Source organism: Gadus chalcogrammus, chromosome 10, assembly GCF_026213295.1.
Source record: "Gadus chalcogrammus isolate NIFS_2021 chromosome 10, NIFS_Gcha_1.0, whole genome shotgun sequence".
Classification (NCBI taxonomy): Eukaryota; Metazoa; Chordata; class Actinopteri; order Gadiformes; family Gadidae; genus Gadus; species Gadus chalcogrammus.
Window position 1 is genome coordinate 12,552,261 of NC_079421.1, and position 16,571 is coordinate 12,568,831.

The window sequence follows — 16,571 nt, forward strand, 5'->3', positions numbered from 1 at the left end:
ATTGGTGTGTTGCGCTTACATGTCTGTCTATGTGGATCCACGAACGTGCGTGTGCGTGTGTGTGTGTGTGTGTGTGTGTGTGTGTGTGTGTGTGTGTGTGTGTACTTTTTTGGACATAACCAACTGTAGCTCAGACACCACAGCTCAGAATAACCTCCGTTTATTGTAATAAAGGGTACAAATAGTATGAAATAAAAGAAGTCTATGTGCAGAGAGGCCACAGTCCTTGACAAGCACACAAAGGTTGAAGCGCTGCAGTGGGTCCTGAACAGCGGGCACACGTCCTCGAGGACACGGCTGCAGACAGGGATGCCACTGCTCCTCTCAGCCGTCTCAGGAGGGGGGCTTTTGTTATCTCTGTGTATGAGTCAGCCAAGGCCGTCTCAGTTCCCCTCAAGGCTCGAATAAACAGCGAATTGGTTACTAAAGATGTGAACTAAGGGGTCACAGTGCCTTAGTGTCTTGTGAACAACATGTCTTATGGAAATGTGCCGTTACAGTTTTTTCTTTGTATGTGTGTGTGTGTGTGCGCATGTGTGTGTGTGTCTGTGTGTGCACGTGCACGTGTGTTTGTATGTCTGACTGCTTGCATGCATGTCTATTTGGTGCTGCTACTGTGTGTGTGTCAGTGTGTGTGGACCTGTGGACCTTCAACTGTGTGTGATCACTGATCACCTCGACTTTGTGTGCATGCGGATCTGCCTTCATGTTCATGGCCCTGCATGTCTAAGTGCCCCCCTGTGTGTGTGTGTGTGTGTGTGTCTGTGTGTGTGTGTGTGTGTGTGTGTGTGTGTGTGTGTGTGTGTGTGTGTGTGTGTGTGTGTGTGTGTGTGTGTGTGTGTGTGTGTGTGTGTGTGTGTGTGTGTGTGGAGTGTTAACCCTCCTAAATGTGGGGGCTGGGAGAGGGTCAGGCCCTCTCCCAGCCCCCTCCGTCTGGGTGCTGTTACATAAAGCTCTCCAACGCCCACACACTGATACTTTAAACTCCACTGCTGGCCTTTCCTTTTCTCCAAATTGTTCATTTTGTCTGGCTCCAGGCTGGCCCGGGTCCCAGCCCGGCACCCCCACATCAAGGTGCAGATTAACGGGCAGTAATGAGTCTGGAATAGTTTCCACCTCATCCGGACAGATTAGAATCCATTTCATAACTGGCCCATCTTCTCGTCTTTTCGTCACCCTGCGCTTTTTGGGGGCTAACCTTCCCCCCCCCCCCCCCCCCCCCCCCCCCACACACACACACACACACACACATTTGGTGCAGGAGGAACTAAGGACACAAAGCCCAAAAGCTTTACCCCTCATCCCTTCATCCCTGTCCCCGTCCCTGGACTGTTAGTCACACATGTGTTCCATGCTGAGCCGGAGGGGGGGGGGGGGGGGGGGGGTAGTGGGGGGAGGGCGAGTGCCCTGATGAGCCTGGCGTGGGTTGGAGCACTCCCTCTGGGACGGGGGACATTTTGTGGGCAAATTAAGTTCTGTTTGTGCTCAAAGGGTGCTCAATCTGTTGAACGGTGGAGTATTGTGGGGCCGTTTTATTTCTCATTTACTCCTTGTTGTTTTTTCACACATTTGATTATATCCGTGCGACTCGTATGATTGGTTTGTGATTGGCGGAGCCGACAAGGTGTGGGTAAACTCACCCACGCTGTGGCATGGCCAATAACACTTTGATGATGATATTGATTCATGAAGTAATGTCTCCCCCTCGAATTTTTCCTCTCTCCCTCCCTCTCTCTTACGCCCTCCCTCCTTCCTTCTCTGTCTCTCTCACTCCAAACCTTCCCTTAATCCCTCCCTTCCCCCCTCTCTCCATCTATCTCCCCCCTTCCTCTCTCCCTCCTTACCTCTCTCTCTGTCCCTCTCTCTCCCACTCAATCCTTCCCTCCCTCCCTCCCTCCCTCCCTCTCTGTCCCTCTCCCCTTCGCTCCATCCCTCACTGCCTCCCTCCCTCCCTCCCTCCCTCCCTCTTTCTCCCCCTTCCCCTCCCTGCCCCAGGAAGCTGATGTCGGTGTTGAAGAACTACCTGGACGTGTGCAGCCGGGGGGACCACTGTGAGAACATCCTGCGGACCCTCAAGGCCTTGGAGTACATCTTCAAATTCATCGTCCGCTCCCGCATGCTCTACTCCCAGTACGTACATGTGTGTGTGTGTGTGCGCGTGTGTGTGTGTGTGTTTGTGTGTGTGTGTGTTTTGCTTCCTTTGCCTCATATCCACATCTCAATCCATCTGCCAGTCATATATGGATGTGTTTTTATATTGCATTCACCCATGTGTTTATTTGTCTTTGTCATCACACACACCCATGTCCACGCACACACACACAAAGAAACAGACACATTTGCTTACCCACACACACTCGCCTACATACCCATGGCCACACACGTACATAACAACACACACACACACATTTAATTCTTTATTTGAATCCACCAAACACATTACTAAGAGACAAGATTCAAATATTTCAGAGATAAGATAAGTCATTGATCAAGGGTACAAAAAACACTGCCAGGCTGCCTATCACTGCTGATATGGAGCAGAACTTTGCTAATTGTTTAGATTTTCTGCTGGAGAGCCCAGCAAGCCTTAACCCACTGAAAACATGGTTGTGGACATGCCCCAAGCTTCCAAAAATAAACACTATTAGCTTGCATTAGTAGCCTAGGTCCCTTAGGATTTCCAGAATGGGCTGGTATTTAATGATTTTATCGTTGAAAGCAATTTCCGTGCACAGATCAAATACACAGCCTATCTCAAGTTAGAGCACTTCCCTTCTGTCTCTGTTTAAAAACACAACATCAGGGGTAATTGGGATGTTACACATCACATCAATAGAGCTGTTAAACCATTCCGGCATGATGCGTGAATGTTTGTACATGGTCACATTTTCTAGAGATACTTGCTTAACATTACTGGATATTAGATCGACACGTCGGTCATGGCGTGCAATATACAGTCCTTTGTACATATTACAGCCATTCACAACATGGGCAACTGATTCAAGTTGATGGCCAGAGTGCATTATACAGTGTGGATGGTGGTGTGCAGGATACCATAATGCCAGATTGTATTTGGTAGGTAGCACCTGCAGCCTAGCTTTGGCAGTAAAACAGAGGATGTCCTCCCCAACAGCAGCATTTTTGTACATGGAGTGGGAAGCAGAGTGGTCGGCAAAGTCTAGGCTTGCTAGCTTTCCCTGCATTCTAAATCCAGTCCAGTGTTGTTTGGTCTCTGTTTGTTTTATGTTGAGAAGGAATCTCCTTGCTGTTGTGTTCTGTAGTATGTGTTGTGCCTCGTTGTGATATACAGTTGCCTCTGCGGTTACAGAAGGGTCGGTGACAACTGCATCAGATGCCTGTGGTGCTGTGTGTGAGTTGTGTTGTGTCCATTCCAGTTTGACTGACATTCTGTTGCACAGATCATTTAGGTCCGGCCAGTCCGACCGAACTCCAAAGCCTGCAGCTTGTCTGTCCAGTTTCCCGCTGCTTTTCCTCCCAAAGCCTAAGAAGCTGTCCTGGCCTGCTTTGGCCAGAGGGACCTTCCTCTTCCTGAGGTCCAGCATGAGGGAAGCTCTGGCAAGCTCTCTGACAGTAGCGTCATCATTGTTGAGCATGCTGAGGAGGTGTGTCAGCCTGGTTGCAGGTGTATACCCATTCAACGTTTGGGACACCCAGCCCCCCCTCTTTACGTGAGAGGAAAATGAGGTCCCGGGTAGAGTGTGAGTTCAGCCCTAGCCATTTTCGGACAGCCTGGACTGTTTTATAGTTCATGTCCTGAAAGACATTCTGCAGGATGTGGACGTTTGCAAAGAGGTGCTGAACCTTTGCAAGGGTCACCTCTCTGATAGAGTCCAGTTTCATGACTACAGGGAGTGGGGAGGAATCAATTAGATCGATTCTGTTCTTATAGGCACTACATAGCTCCTGTGCCTGCTCCCCCCACTCACCCGCAATGTTGATGTTATGGCCAAGATAGGTGTATGACTCGTGGCGTGAGTAGACCCTGATAGGCTGCCCCATTATTGTGAAGGAGGGCGGTTGTCAGATTTGGCTTTATACCAGCGGTTGCCACCACTGCGTCGCTCATAAAGAGCTGCACACTTGGTGTGCTTCACCTCCAGCTTTGACCAGTGAAGAAATTCATCTGTTCTGGCCTGCATGTTATGTATAACACTCTCGTCTCTGGAGGACACCTCGACATCATCAGCTTAACCCTGAACAGGGTTTGGGGATCTGATATCAGGTGCACACTGACCCAGCCACTTGAGCCACTGGTTAATGGCAAGGATGAAGTTCACCGCACTCCAACACACACACACACACACACACACACACACACACACACACACACACACACACACACACACACACACACACACACACACACACACACACACACACACACACACACACACACACACACACACACACACATTTACCCTGGCATTTGCACACACACACACACACACACACTCACTCAGTCACTCACAGTCATTCATTCATACTTACATTTACATTTAGGGCATTTAGCAGACGCTTTTATCAAAAGCGACATTTGTCGGAAGAAAGAGGAACACTATAACTCTGTCGATGCAGTAAAGATATTCATAGGAACAAGTGCCAAGCACTTAGTATTGCTAGGTTGGGATACAAACATACACACACTCAGAAACTCAAACACACACTAACAAATAAAGACGAACCGTCCGCACACAAAAGTGCGCAAAACAAACACGCATACAGAAAAGTGCAGACACTCACCGGCAATCAATACGTCGTTTTGGTAATTGTGTCCGATGCCCGCCGGCGGACAGCGTGCTGATAGCAGCACTTAAGGCTGCTAATTTGCATTGATGATGTGGCCACCACGGAACCACCACTAACGAGCGGGGCTGAGTGGGTGAGCCGTGACGCACAGTGTAGTCCACCGTGGTGCATCATGGGAGGCCGTGACCGCTAGACAACCAGGAGATAGACCCCGGTTGCCAGCCTAGCCCACCTCGATGCATCATGGGAGGCCGCGACCGCTAGACAACCAGGAGATAGACCCCGGTCGCACATCCTAGCTCACCGCGGCGCACAACCCCTCACTGTAGACATCGGCTAGTACTCCTGGGTGACTGACTGCTTGTGTTACGCTCTGGGGTAAGGGTCTGAATCCAAATGCGGTGCGTAATAAACAAGACAGGAGGCAGCGATCCGTTTGCAGAACAAAATAACTTCTTTACCGACTTGGTTTACAGACACGGTACAAAAACACAGACTTTCTGCAACAAAACAAAACAGAGAAACAAATCTCCCAACAACTACAACAGAGCCACGGCCTGGCTGAAGTCAACACGACAAACATTCGTGAGGATTCAGCAGGAAGTGAGGAAAGCAGAGGGAACAGATAGACATAATCAACATAATAAACAACATAATCACAGGTGTGGATGAGCAGGTCATTAGTGCATGGTGTCCGGTAAGGATACCACCGTGCAAGGCTGAAGTAGAGCGTCTAGATGTCGCTGCACGCCCGCTGTGTAACAGCAGATGCCCAAACCAGTGATTTCATCTGATGAAGCTGAGAGCGTTTGTTTCTTGTTAACGTGTGTTTCCCTGTGTGTGGGTGTTGGTGTAAATGTTTTTGAGGCCTGTTGAAGTTTGTGTGTGTGTGTGTTAGTGTGGGCATCTGTCTGTGTGTGACGCCTATGCACAGCAGTGGAACGTTTGTTGTGTTTCTGTATGTGTGTGTGTGTGTGTGTGTGTGTTGTGCAGACGTCGGTGAGGCCTACCAGGATGTGCGTGTGCTTCTATGTGAGCTACAACATTTGTTTGTAGAGTGTGATTGTGTTTTGTGTTGTCGAGGCCTTCCGGTGGGAGATGCCTACCAGTGTGTGTGTGTGTTTTGCATCTTTGCATATCTGTGTGTAGCACAGCTGAACATTGGTTGTTGTTTTTGTCTTGAGTGTGTGTGTGTTTGTCATGAAATCAGTGCCGACTGGATGTTTCGGCTGCAGTTTGTTTTCCCTGTTTGAAGTTAATTGGTGGCTGATGGCCTGCCTGGTGCATGTCTAATCCTGCGTCACCCACTGTGGGCCCCGTTTGTTCTGCAATCTGTGTCTGCTTGTTTATTGAAACAAAGTTTCTTTATTTATTCATGACGTCTCTCTGTGTGCCTGCCAGGCCGCCCTGTCCGTCCGTCTGTCTGACTCGCCTGTCTCCGTACGGCTGTTCTTTCGAGCGTGTGATGAACGCGTTGAAGCTCCGTCCATACATGCATCCAGCTCGTATGGATCGCTTCCCCCAGCAGTGCTGCCGGCATGTCTTTGGTCTCATGGCTCCTCTGGATGGACACTTCTGCAGAGGCCCCATGGGGACCAGCGGGAACCATCAATCCAACTCTGATTTGCTCTCAGCCTCCCCTCTCTCTCCCTCTCCCTCTTTATTCCTTTTATCTCCTTCCGGTACTCACTCAACCTCTCTCGTTCTCTCCCTCGTTCTCTCTCGTTCTCGCTCTCTCTCTCTCGCTCTCTCTCTCTCTCGCTCGCTCGCTCGCTCTCTCACTCTTATCCTCCCTCCCTGCGGTCCCCCCACCAACACCACACTACTTCCAACACGGAACAATGCATGGGAAGTTTGTTATTGTTTTGTTCACCGGAGCGCCCTTATCTCCGTTAGAGCCAGCCTCTTCACCCCTCCTCCTCTAGGGGAGGGTCTTTTCTCCAGGAGAGTGGGTAATGCCTCCAACGCACGCACATGCTGCCACTGGGCACCGACGGGCATTAATACTTGATCAAATACAGCGGCGGGAGATTTATTGGCCTGTCAAAGTGGCTCTGTGCTCGTGTAACAAGGGTTTATGAGGAGGCCTTAAGGACACGTGTTCCCTGAGAGTCATCGTGGGCCACTTTGTTGACGACTTTCGTACCGCAATAGGTTTTAGTTTCCTGTAACTTTTCTTTTACTTGGACCAAATTCTTGCTCTGTCCCATTGTCTCTCTTTGTCTTTGTTCTCAAATTTCATATGTTCTCGGTTTTCGTCCCCTTTTTTTCTTTTAAACAGTTTCTTTCATGGCAGTCGGAGCTATTCAAGCTTTGATTGGTAGAATATATGTCGCTCTCTCTCAGTCTCTGTCTCTGTCTCTGTCTTTGTCTCTGTCTCTGTCTCTCTCTCTGTCTCTCTCTCTGTCTCTCTCTCTCTCTCTCTCGCTCTCGCTCTCGCTCTCTCTCTCTCTCTCTCTCTCTCTCGCTCTCGCTCTCGCTCTCGCTCTCGCTCTCGCTCTCGCTCTCGCTCTCTCTCTCTCTCTCTCGCTCTCTCTCTCTCTAAATTGTTCCTCCTCCTCTCTCTTAAGCCACTTGTCTCATCTGTATTTCATTGCTCCCACATGCCATACTTCCCTTTCTGTCAGTCTTGTCAGGCTAATAACTTTTGTGCTAGCATGACTGTGATTGGCAAGACAACCTTAACTACTTTAGCCTCGGCAGCATTGTTTCAGTCAGACAGAATTCTTGCTAGCATTCTAATGGGACCTTCTGGGATGCTCACAGTCACTTGACTTCACTAGGCCCTGATGTTGATGCACTATACGCCCTATGAATAATGCTAGGATACTGTACCGCTGGCTGGTACTTGTATTGTACGCGTCTATTCTATTATATGCTGCACCGCATGAATACATGGATGAGCTTCCCGTCTTCTGAGGCTATTAAGACACTGCCTTCCTTTTAAACTTTGAAGTTTAGGGAAAGCAGTAGTTTTTTCTAACATTGATTTTAGGGTTGTTGGCTCAAGAGACTGGTGTGTGTGATTTTGGTGTTGTCAGCAAAATAAACCTCAGACCTTTAAAGGTTAGGAAACACATCTGTTAGGGGAAATGGACAGGGCAAAGGTAATGTGGAGGTTAGTGAGTAGATCCTTCACCCACCCTGTCCTATAAAGTGGTCCTTCATTGTTTCTGCAGAAATCGAAAGGGGAAACCATTCATTATATAGAAATTACAATATTGAAATGTCAGTAGGCGTGTTGATAGCAGCATGGAACACGTCGTGCATGTCAAACTGGACATCACTGGTCTGTGGTAGGACGTTGCCGAGAGAGTATTTCAGTAAGGCCTTCTGAGACGATAATAACCTTCATCGGTTTAATCCCTTTCCCCATCTCTTTAATCCCATTCCTTTGTTGCCCCTCTGGTTTCTGTCTTTTGTCTTTACTTATTGTTCTGTGTCTGCTTTAATCTGTTGTGCTTCACATGCACATTGGCTTTGATGTGTTCAATGACGCAGCCTTATTACATCCAGTAGTCCCGTAGTCATATTGCTTGCTTTACTGTTGGCCCCTCATTAATTCTTCTGATACACAAACAGCTGACCCATTCAGGAACCTTAGCATGTAGTATCACACAGCAATAACATGCACACACTAACATTGATCCTAACATACACTCACACGCACGCACGCACACACACGCACGCACGCACGCACGCACACACTAGTGCAAAGGCAGAGCGCGCATAGTTAGACGGGTAGGTAGGCAGACAGACAGGTAGACCAACCAATCATTTTTTTCTGGTTGGAGGAAATGATTGGACGGGCTCCGACAGCCACAGATACTACCTTGTTTCCATTTTCTTTCCAAGAGAATTTCAACAAATATGACAAACATGCTTTTAAAATAAATGCCCTAGCCTAGCTTTAATGTACACTTCTAGAATTGTCATTTTCTGGGTAATTCTATAGAGTTATATATGACTGTATAATAAATTCATTCAAATGCATTCACAATAACATTGTAGAGATGGCTCTCGTGTCAGCGTCAGCCGTAGCGGCTGCCACAGCCAAGGGAACGTCGACAGCCCAGTAATAGCCACACGGTCCATCGGACGAGGCAGCACTCGCTACTCGGCCACAGCCCATTGGGCAGCGATCAAGCCAGCCGGATCATTAGCCCTGAACGACACTAAGAGCACCTCTCCTGTGCTGAAAAGCTCCTCGACAGGGTACTGGAGCAAGCGCCACTGATGAGGCGCTCACACCCACCCACCGCCTGCTCCACCTGTATGGGAGGCAATCGGAGGAGTGCCTACATGCAGCTCCACCGCCACTGAAGTGATTGCTCATTGTGCGTTCATATTTGTACACAAATTGTCAAGGGTTGTTTTTTGACTCTGGATCTTAGTAATGGATTGACTCAGGAAGTGAAGATGTCTTGAATCAAGATGCAGGATGAGAATACTCAGCCTCAGCCTAGGCAGGACCACCAGGGGGGTCCTGCTGATAGTAAACACTTAATCTGGGATCCTGCAGCTCATTTCTTAGCACCATCATGGGGAGACGGCACAGAGCCTAGGCCGGAAACCAAAAGCCAAAACGACCAGAGAACTGCCTTGATTCCTGTTTCAATACAGACGTGTTCTATCGAAGAAAACAAATTGTATTAATCTGAATTAGAGAATTTCTGTGTTGGTTTGAAACCTTTAGGGACCCTTTTTTAACAGTTTACTACTGCTGGCCGAGTTTGTGTTTGCCAATCACGTGATAACGCTTCCCCGCCTGCAGCGACATGATTGGTCGAAAAACAAAAAGATTCCGGGTTCGACCCCCAATGTCCACACATGCCTGCATGTAGCATCCTGCCCTCACCCCTACCTTGCCTTTAACGCCCCCAACTCATTGCAAGTCGCCTTGGATACGTCTTCTAAACAAATGATGCCATGGGAGCCTTTCCTAGTCCACACAAATGCACACACAGTATGTCTGGTAGCGTAGAGAGGGATTGAAAACAGTAAGGTTCATCCATCGGTCATCTCAAGCCCTTGTTACAGCGCCACTCAGCTGGATTAAGGCAGCTTGATGCAGACTTTGGCATGGTATATATATGGTAATGAGCACTCTTGTCAGCTCGGCTTTATCTGTACTCGGATGTACATTTAGGGCGCGAGCATCTGTGCTATTTAATTTACTATCTCGACACATCTTTGTGGCAGATGTTAAAGTAGTGGACGCCAGGTCAAAAAGTCATGGCAGAAATAAACATACAGAGAACGACCCCAGAGCCCCAACACACATAAACACACACTCTCACACACAAACACACACTCTCTCACTCACACACTCACTCACTCACTCACTCACTCACTCACTCACTCACTCACTCACTCACTCACTCACTCACTCACTCACTCACTCACTCACAAACACACACACACACACACACACACACACACACACACACACACACACACACACACACACACACACACACACACACACACACACACACACACACATAAGGCCGATGGATTATGCGGTACAAGGCCGCTATAATTGTACTCTGTAAAGACTCTTTTGAAAATACGACTGTGTGTCACCGCCTAATCCCGCCTACAACATGCTAAATATCCTGTGTGCCACGCTCTAATCCTTCCCCCCGAGCACTCATTACTTCTAGTGTAATTAACAGCTGTTCCGCCCAGACTGAATCAGTGGAAAAGACAACGGTGGAGGGCTGGGAGATGAGTGGAAATATAACCAGGGATGGGAGGCACAGACAAATATAAAGGGTATTCTACAGCAAAGAGACAGAGAGAGGTATTAGTTGGAGCAGCTTTATTCCCTTTAGAGATTTTGTATAATACTGCATTTCGCCGTGATGAGAAGTGATACAGAATAGGGAATTATTTCACCACGGTAGCTAACTAAACACTTTGACTACAGTCTTTTAAGCTGTTTGATTCGTCTTCTGAAAGCTTACTTGAACCTGCCATTAGAGGATATTTTCAAACACCCTTGAAGGATGAAAAAAGTTTTTATAGTTAATTATCCATCCATGTGACATCTGGAGCTTATGTAGAAGGGAAGCTGACACCTAATTGTAGTAGAGATAACAGAGCCTAATTAAATACCTAAACATACTTCCGTGGGTAGCTTCAGCTTCCCCAACACAAAGTTAATACAGTCAGAGCCTGTTTAACTGTCTTATCTGAGATGGATATCTCCTGTAGCACGGCACCAGCTTCGCATGGATTCTTTTTAGATTTGATTGGATCATTGAAATGTAAACAAGCAACATTCTAGTCAGCTGTGTGCTAGGCTACATGCTAGCCGGGTACAGGCTTCGTGCATGGTTTATTATGTACTTTGCATGCAAACGTGTAAACTCGCTCCCGACAAACTTTGGAACCGCATACCGTGAAAGGTCACCGGTGGTGTGTGCGTGTGTCTGGGGAGCAGGTGGATGATAAGGGGTGGTGTAATGGTGGCAACGCGGTCATAGTGCTCTGCCAAGGCGCTCCAGGGACCTGTGTGTGATTGGCTGGTTGGATGGGGATCCTGTTTGTGTAGAATTACCATGTGATTTCCCCTGGGGGGTCAGACACGTCATTGTGCAATCTACATCTTATTTTCCCTTGGAATACCCCTCAGCCAGCAGATGTTCAACCTGGACTTGTTTGTGGTGGTTAAAGATGAATGATGATGGATAACACCAGCGCATTTCCCTTCCAGTTTAGCACTCTGCAGACTAAGTATTCGTTTAGCACAAACTTTTCCAAAGCGAGTCTGCGGCGGTGAATTCAGATCACTTTCCTGCCCTCCTTCCTTCAATACAAGATACCCGACTCAACGATACGTACCCTACACACTCTGAGAACTGGGTTGCAACCCTGTTTTCATTTTAAATCTTGTTCAGCCTCCCTTGTCTTTCCTTCATGGATAATTGTGAGCACGCTACATGACCCACCTCACTGGTTAACCATGCACCGGTGTGCCTGGTTAGACCTCAGCGGGCTGTACCAAGTGGAGCTGAATGGAGGGGGGGCTCTGGCATGGACTCTGTTAAATTAAGATGCTTTTGAATGTTTATGGGTAAATTATTGATTGCAAAACATGTAATGTACACACGCTGCATTAGCGTCGTAATGATGGGACCAACAGATATGTTGAGCTTAGGAGAAGAACGTTCTGAATACATTCAGGCACCCATAAACATTAGGAATGGTGCAGGTGAATTTGTGTTTTGGGAGAGAGCTTCATTTATGTTGGGCGTATTTGGCAGAGGTAAAGGCTGCTGGTTTATTTTGCCCTGTAAATGGTTGAAGTGGTTTCCATCAAATCCTGCCCTTTGTGGCCTTAATCCTTGAACTGTGTTCTTGTTTTGTCTACCCTCCGACCACACCTGTACAAAATGATTGCTACCATCCTACCACTAGGGCCTATCCGCATGCCCTTCCATACGCCTTCTCCTCTCCTCTCTGTTCTCCCTCATCTATTATACATCTCTGTGTCTTCTCCCCGCTTTCAAGTCCCCTCCCCGCGTTCTGTTCCCACCTCAGGTGCGCCTCAAACTCTGTCCCTCACCCCAGCGATGCGTCTCTCTCCCTCCCTCTCACCCTTCTCCCGGTCCCACCAGATCACGCTTGTTTGTCTTTGTGCCTCGGTGCCACCCACGCACGCACGCACACGCACGCACGCACGCACGCACGCACGCACGCACACACCTTCTTAACTGTTCCCACTGCAACCCTCCTACCGTCTCTTCTTTCATCTCCCCCCCTCTCTCTCTCTCTCTCTCCTACACCCAATCAAAAATGCTGAAATACTCGGCTGTCTTCCATCTATTCAGTCTTGATCTCAGCCTCCCGGCCCTTCACACCCCTCACTCCTCCCTCCTCTCTCTCTCTCTCTATTGCTGTCTGAGCGGGAATCTTCTGAAGTCAAGGGCTAATGTAAACGTGTCCTGTGACTTAAGAGGGAGTGTGTGTTTCTGTGTGTGTGTGTGTGTGTGTGTTTGTGTGTGTGTGTGTGTGTGTGTGTTTGCGCATATCTTTCGAAATCATTGTAATTCCCAATTTGCGACTTGGAGGTCAAAAAGCCTTCCCTTTCATGCGACGCAGACCAGAGGAACTGCAGCAGAAAATCAAAGACGGAAAAGAAGATCAGTATTGACTTCAATTGGTTCCGGGAAGCCGGGGAGTGTCTGTATTCTAAGCATGCTCTCTCTTCATTGATTGATTACATTTAGAATGAACTTTTTTCTCCCCCCCCCCCCACAGGCTCTACGAAGGGAAGGAGCAAGAGGAGTTTGAGCAGTCTCTGAGGAGACTGTTTGAGTCCATAAACAGCTTGATGAGGACTGACTACACCACCACCCTGCTGTTGAGGGTAAAGAAACACCCCTCCCTCTCTGTCCCTTCTCCTGCTCCTCATCCATCTGTCTCCCCCTCTCCCTCTCTCCCTCCCCCTCGTCTTCCTGTCTGGGCCTGCCATGGTCCCCGTTGTCCCTGCGCCGCCTCCTTTAATGAATCCTTTTAATTTAATTTCCTTCAGTTAATCTTTGAGATTAGTTGTTCGATGACCTAATCTCTTTACTTTTATCACGGAGCCACAATTTATTACCCCACGGCCTCCTTCGCACGCACGCACACACACACACACACACACACACACACACACACACACACACACACACACACACACACACACACACACACACACACACACACACACACACACACACACACACACACACACACACACACACATTAATTCAAATTCAGGACTTTATTACTTTTTCTAAGTAGTATTGATTCTATCTAAGCATTAAATATGATAAAGATGTCAATCAAACTCCTTATACAATATAATACTTGACTGTGCCAGCCTGGAAAAGCAAATATAGACGTTTTTAAACAGCATTTAATCATAGCTAACAGCATGTTTCCTTCATCAAATTGTGATGGATGATTAATATCAACATACACTTTTAATTATTCACAGGGCCTTTAATTACCATGATCTGTATTTACTGAGTCCCTTTACATAAAAGGTGTTTGGCTGAATTATAATTCAAAATCCCAATAAAGTAGAAGAAAATATAATTAGCATACAAATTAAAGTACTGAACTTCGCTTTAATTTACCTCCACCTCATGTTGCCAACAACCTGTTGCTTCACCTCTAAACACCTGTCCCTCATGCATGTCTTTCTCTCTCTCTCTCTCTCTCTCTCTCTCTCTCTCTCTCTCTCTCTCTCTCTCTCTCTCTCTCCTTCTTTCTCTCTCTCTCTCCTCTCTCTCTCTCTCTCTCCCCCTCTCTTTACCTGCCTTTCTCACACACTGTCTGAACAAGGACATATACAGAGAGGCAGGTAGCATGCACTCACTCGAGTCAGTCAGTCAGCCAGCCAGTCAAACAGTCAGTCAGTCACCCATTCAGTCAGACAGCCAGTCAGTCAGTCAGCAATTCAGCCAACCAGCCACACTCAGACACACACAAATCCCAAAGTAAGCCTCTGACAGTGCTTCTGAGGGACAGATTTGACTTCGGAGCCTAATAGATGGAAATAGAACCTCAACTTTACTGACACTTCTATGACAATGATTTGCAGTAATATCAATGTGATGCTCCCCCCCCCCCCTTTCTCTCTCTCTGTGTGCCTTGCCCTCTCACGCCCTCTGCCTCCACAGGTAGCCGCTCTGAAGTACCTCCCCACCGTCTTGCATGATGTTGAAAAGGTGTTTGATGCCACGCTCCTGAGGTGAGAAAACCGCAGACACCCAGCATGTCCACCTCCACCCTCCCCCACCCTGCACCCCTCCATCCTGCGCCCCCCCCCCCCCCCCCCCCCCCCCCCCCCCGTGCGGTGCAGTGGTGTCGTGTAGTGCGGTAGTGTCTCTGATCCCCGATGGGTGTAGTGGGAGGGCCCTCCAGTCGGCCCCACCAGCGGAGCCAATCCTTCCAGCTCTGTGAGGAAGGGTTGGAGGAGCCTCCCAGAATGCAATTCGGTTTGCATAGAAACCAAGGCTGGCAAAGTACAAAGCAGAAATGTTGTTGTATCAGAGTAATAAGTTGAAGGATACCTTCAAGATTTTCTGCCTATTTTCACATCCTTTTGGGATGACATTGTTGAAATTGGTCCGGTATTGAACGAAAACACGGCAGCAGTAATCTGTGAAAGGGGCTTCAATGTAACCCTTCGGGGCAATAGCGGCCTGTCAATGGCTTTTAAAAGGTGTTTGTGTGCCTACTGAAAGGCTCATATTGTTATTGTAAGTGCCTGACAACATAATGGAATGGATCCCTACAGAGACATACAAATTCTTTCCTTACCTTTCGCTTGATCCTGTCTTGTCTGACGTTGTGTCTAACTAAGTCTTTCTCAAGGAGATCTATGGCTATGAAGTTGTTGCATTGCATTCGGAAATTTCCCTATTGGCGTCGCAATCTCCACCCTTCTTCACCCATATCTTTGAGATAAAACTAAGCTAAGCTTTCTGCATTCCAACATCACCTCCTCTCTCCAACTCAACTTCCTTTCTAGGTTCCTGCCAGAACTTAACTCTCGCAAGACTTCAGTGCGATCAATTCTATGATGTAGTCTGCCCCTCGTAATAACAATCTGAGGCTGTCAGTGGCCAACACAAGCACTTTTGGAGGACGTTGTTTGTCGCAGTGCCCAAAGGATTACATTGCAGCCAATTCAGCTGATTGAGGCTGCGGCGTTGTCGCTCAATACCGGAGCAATTTCCAAAAATGTAGTCCGCATTAGTATACCGTGATGGAACAATAGGTCCCAGGTTGAAAAAAGCCCAAGGTTATTGTTTAATAACAAAAATGGGCATCGCTTGGAATATGTATTATTTAATTAGTAGCTCCTTTGTCGATCGTCGTGAAACATTTGTAGACAGTAGACACGTTGAAGGGTGTCCTGTTTCCTGGTGTTTACTCTACCCCTCCGTTCCGGACGGAGAGACAGCTACATCAGGGAGGGCCTTCAGACGGAGTCGGAGGCCATTAAGAAAATTGGGACATGGCCTAAACCGCTCCCTCCTTTACACACACATGGATGCACACACCTACACACACACACAGACACACTCACACTCACACTCACACTCTCTCTCTTTCTCTCTCGCTCTCGCTCGCTCTCTCTCTCTCTCTCTCTCTCTCTCTCTCTCTCTCTCTCTCTCTCTCTCTCTCTCTCTCTCTCTCTCTCTCTCTCTCTCTCTCTCTCTCTCTCTCTCTCTGTCATAGTGTCTCACACACATAAGCGTGACAAATCCCATTTTAGATCTCCCTAAAACTCCTCTCTAGGAAGGCATCCAAGATGCTCCCTCCCACGATCTTCATTTAACCTCGATATAACCCGAGTCCTGAACACGCTTCCTCAAAGTGTACCGTCTCCACTGTAAACCCCAGACACCGCCTGGAGTTTGGATCTTGCCAAAGGCCTTTTATGGGCTCCTTCCTCCTCCACATTTCCCCGTCCTCAAACCATTTCAAAGCCATTTGAGGTTTCGTATTGCTGCAATGACCTTATTACGTGGTAATAACTTTGGGGGAAGATGTTAATTAGTGTTTGTGTCCATCTTCCGTGGTTCAATTTCAAACAAATCTCTTTCTGGTTAAATGCTTCGTCACTTTTCCGCACGCTGTGTGCGTGCGCGTTTGTGTGTGCGTGATTGCGCGTGTGTCATCAGGTGTTTGCCCGGGTGTTGACACCGCTGTCACAGAGGTGCTGGCTGTGTGGCAGATGAGCACGCACACACACACACACACACATACACACACACACACACACACACACACAC

General features: G+C 48.0%; 1 protein-coding gene across 3 annotated transcripts in view; it reads left to right on the forward strand.

Annotated features, from left to right (window-relative positions):
• The window catches only part of LOC130390881 (dedicator of cytokinesis protein 2-like), a 148,406-nt gene that overhangs the window by 42,413 nt on the left and 89,422 nt on the right, over nt 1-16,571 (forward strand). For all 3 annotated transcript variants that reach the window (XM_056601049.1, XM_056601051.1, XM_056601050.1), the window contains 3 exons: nt 1,996-2,130; nt 13,036-13,144; nt 14,448-14,518. In XM_056601049.1, the coding sequence (XP_056457024.1) occupies nt 1,996-2,130; nt 13,036-13,144; nt 14,448-14,518 (315 nt within the window). The remainder of the gene's footprint in view (nt 1-1,995; nt 2,131-13,035; nt 13,145-14,447; nt 14,519-16,571) is intronic.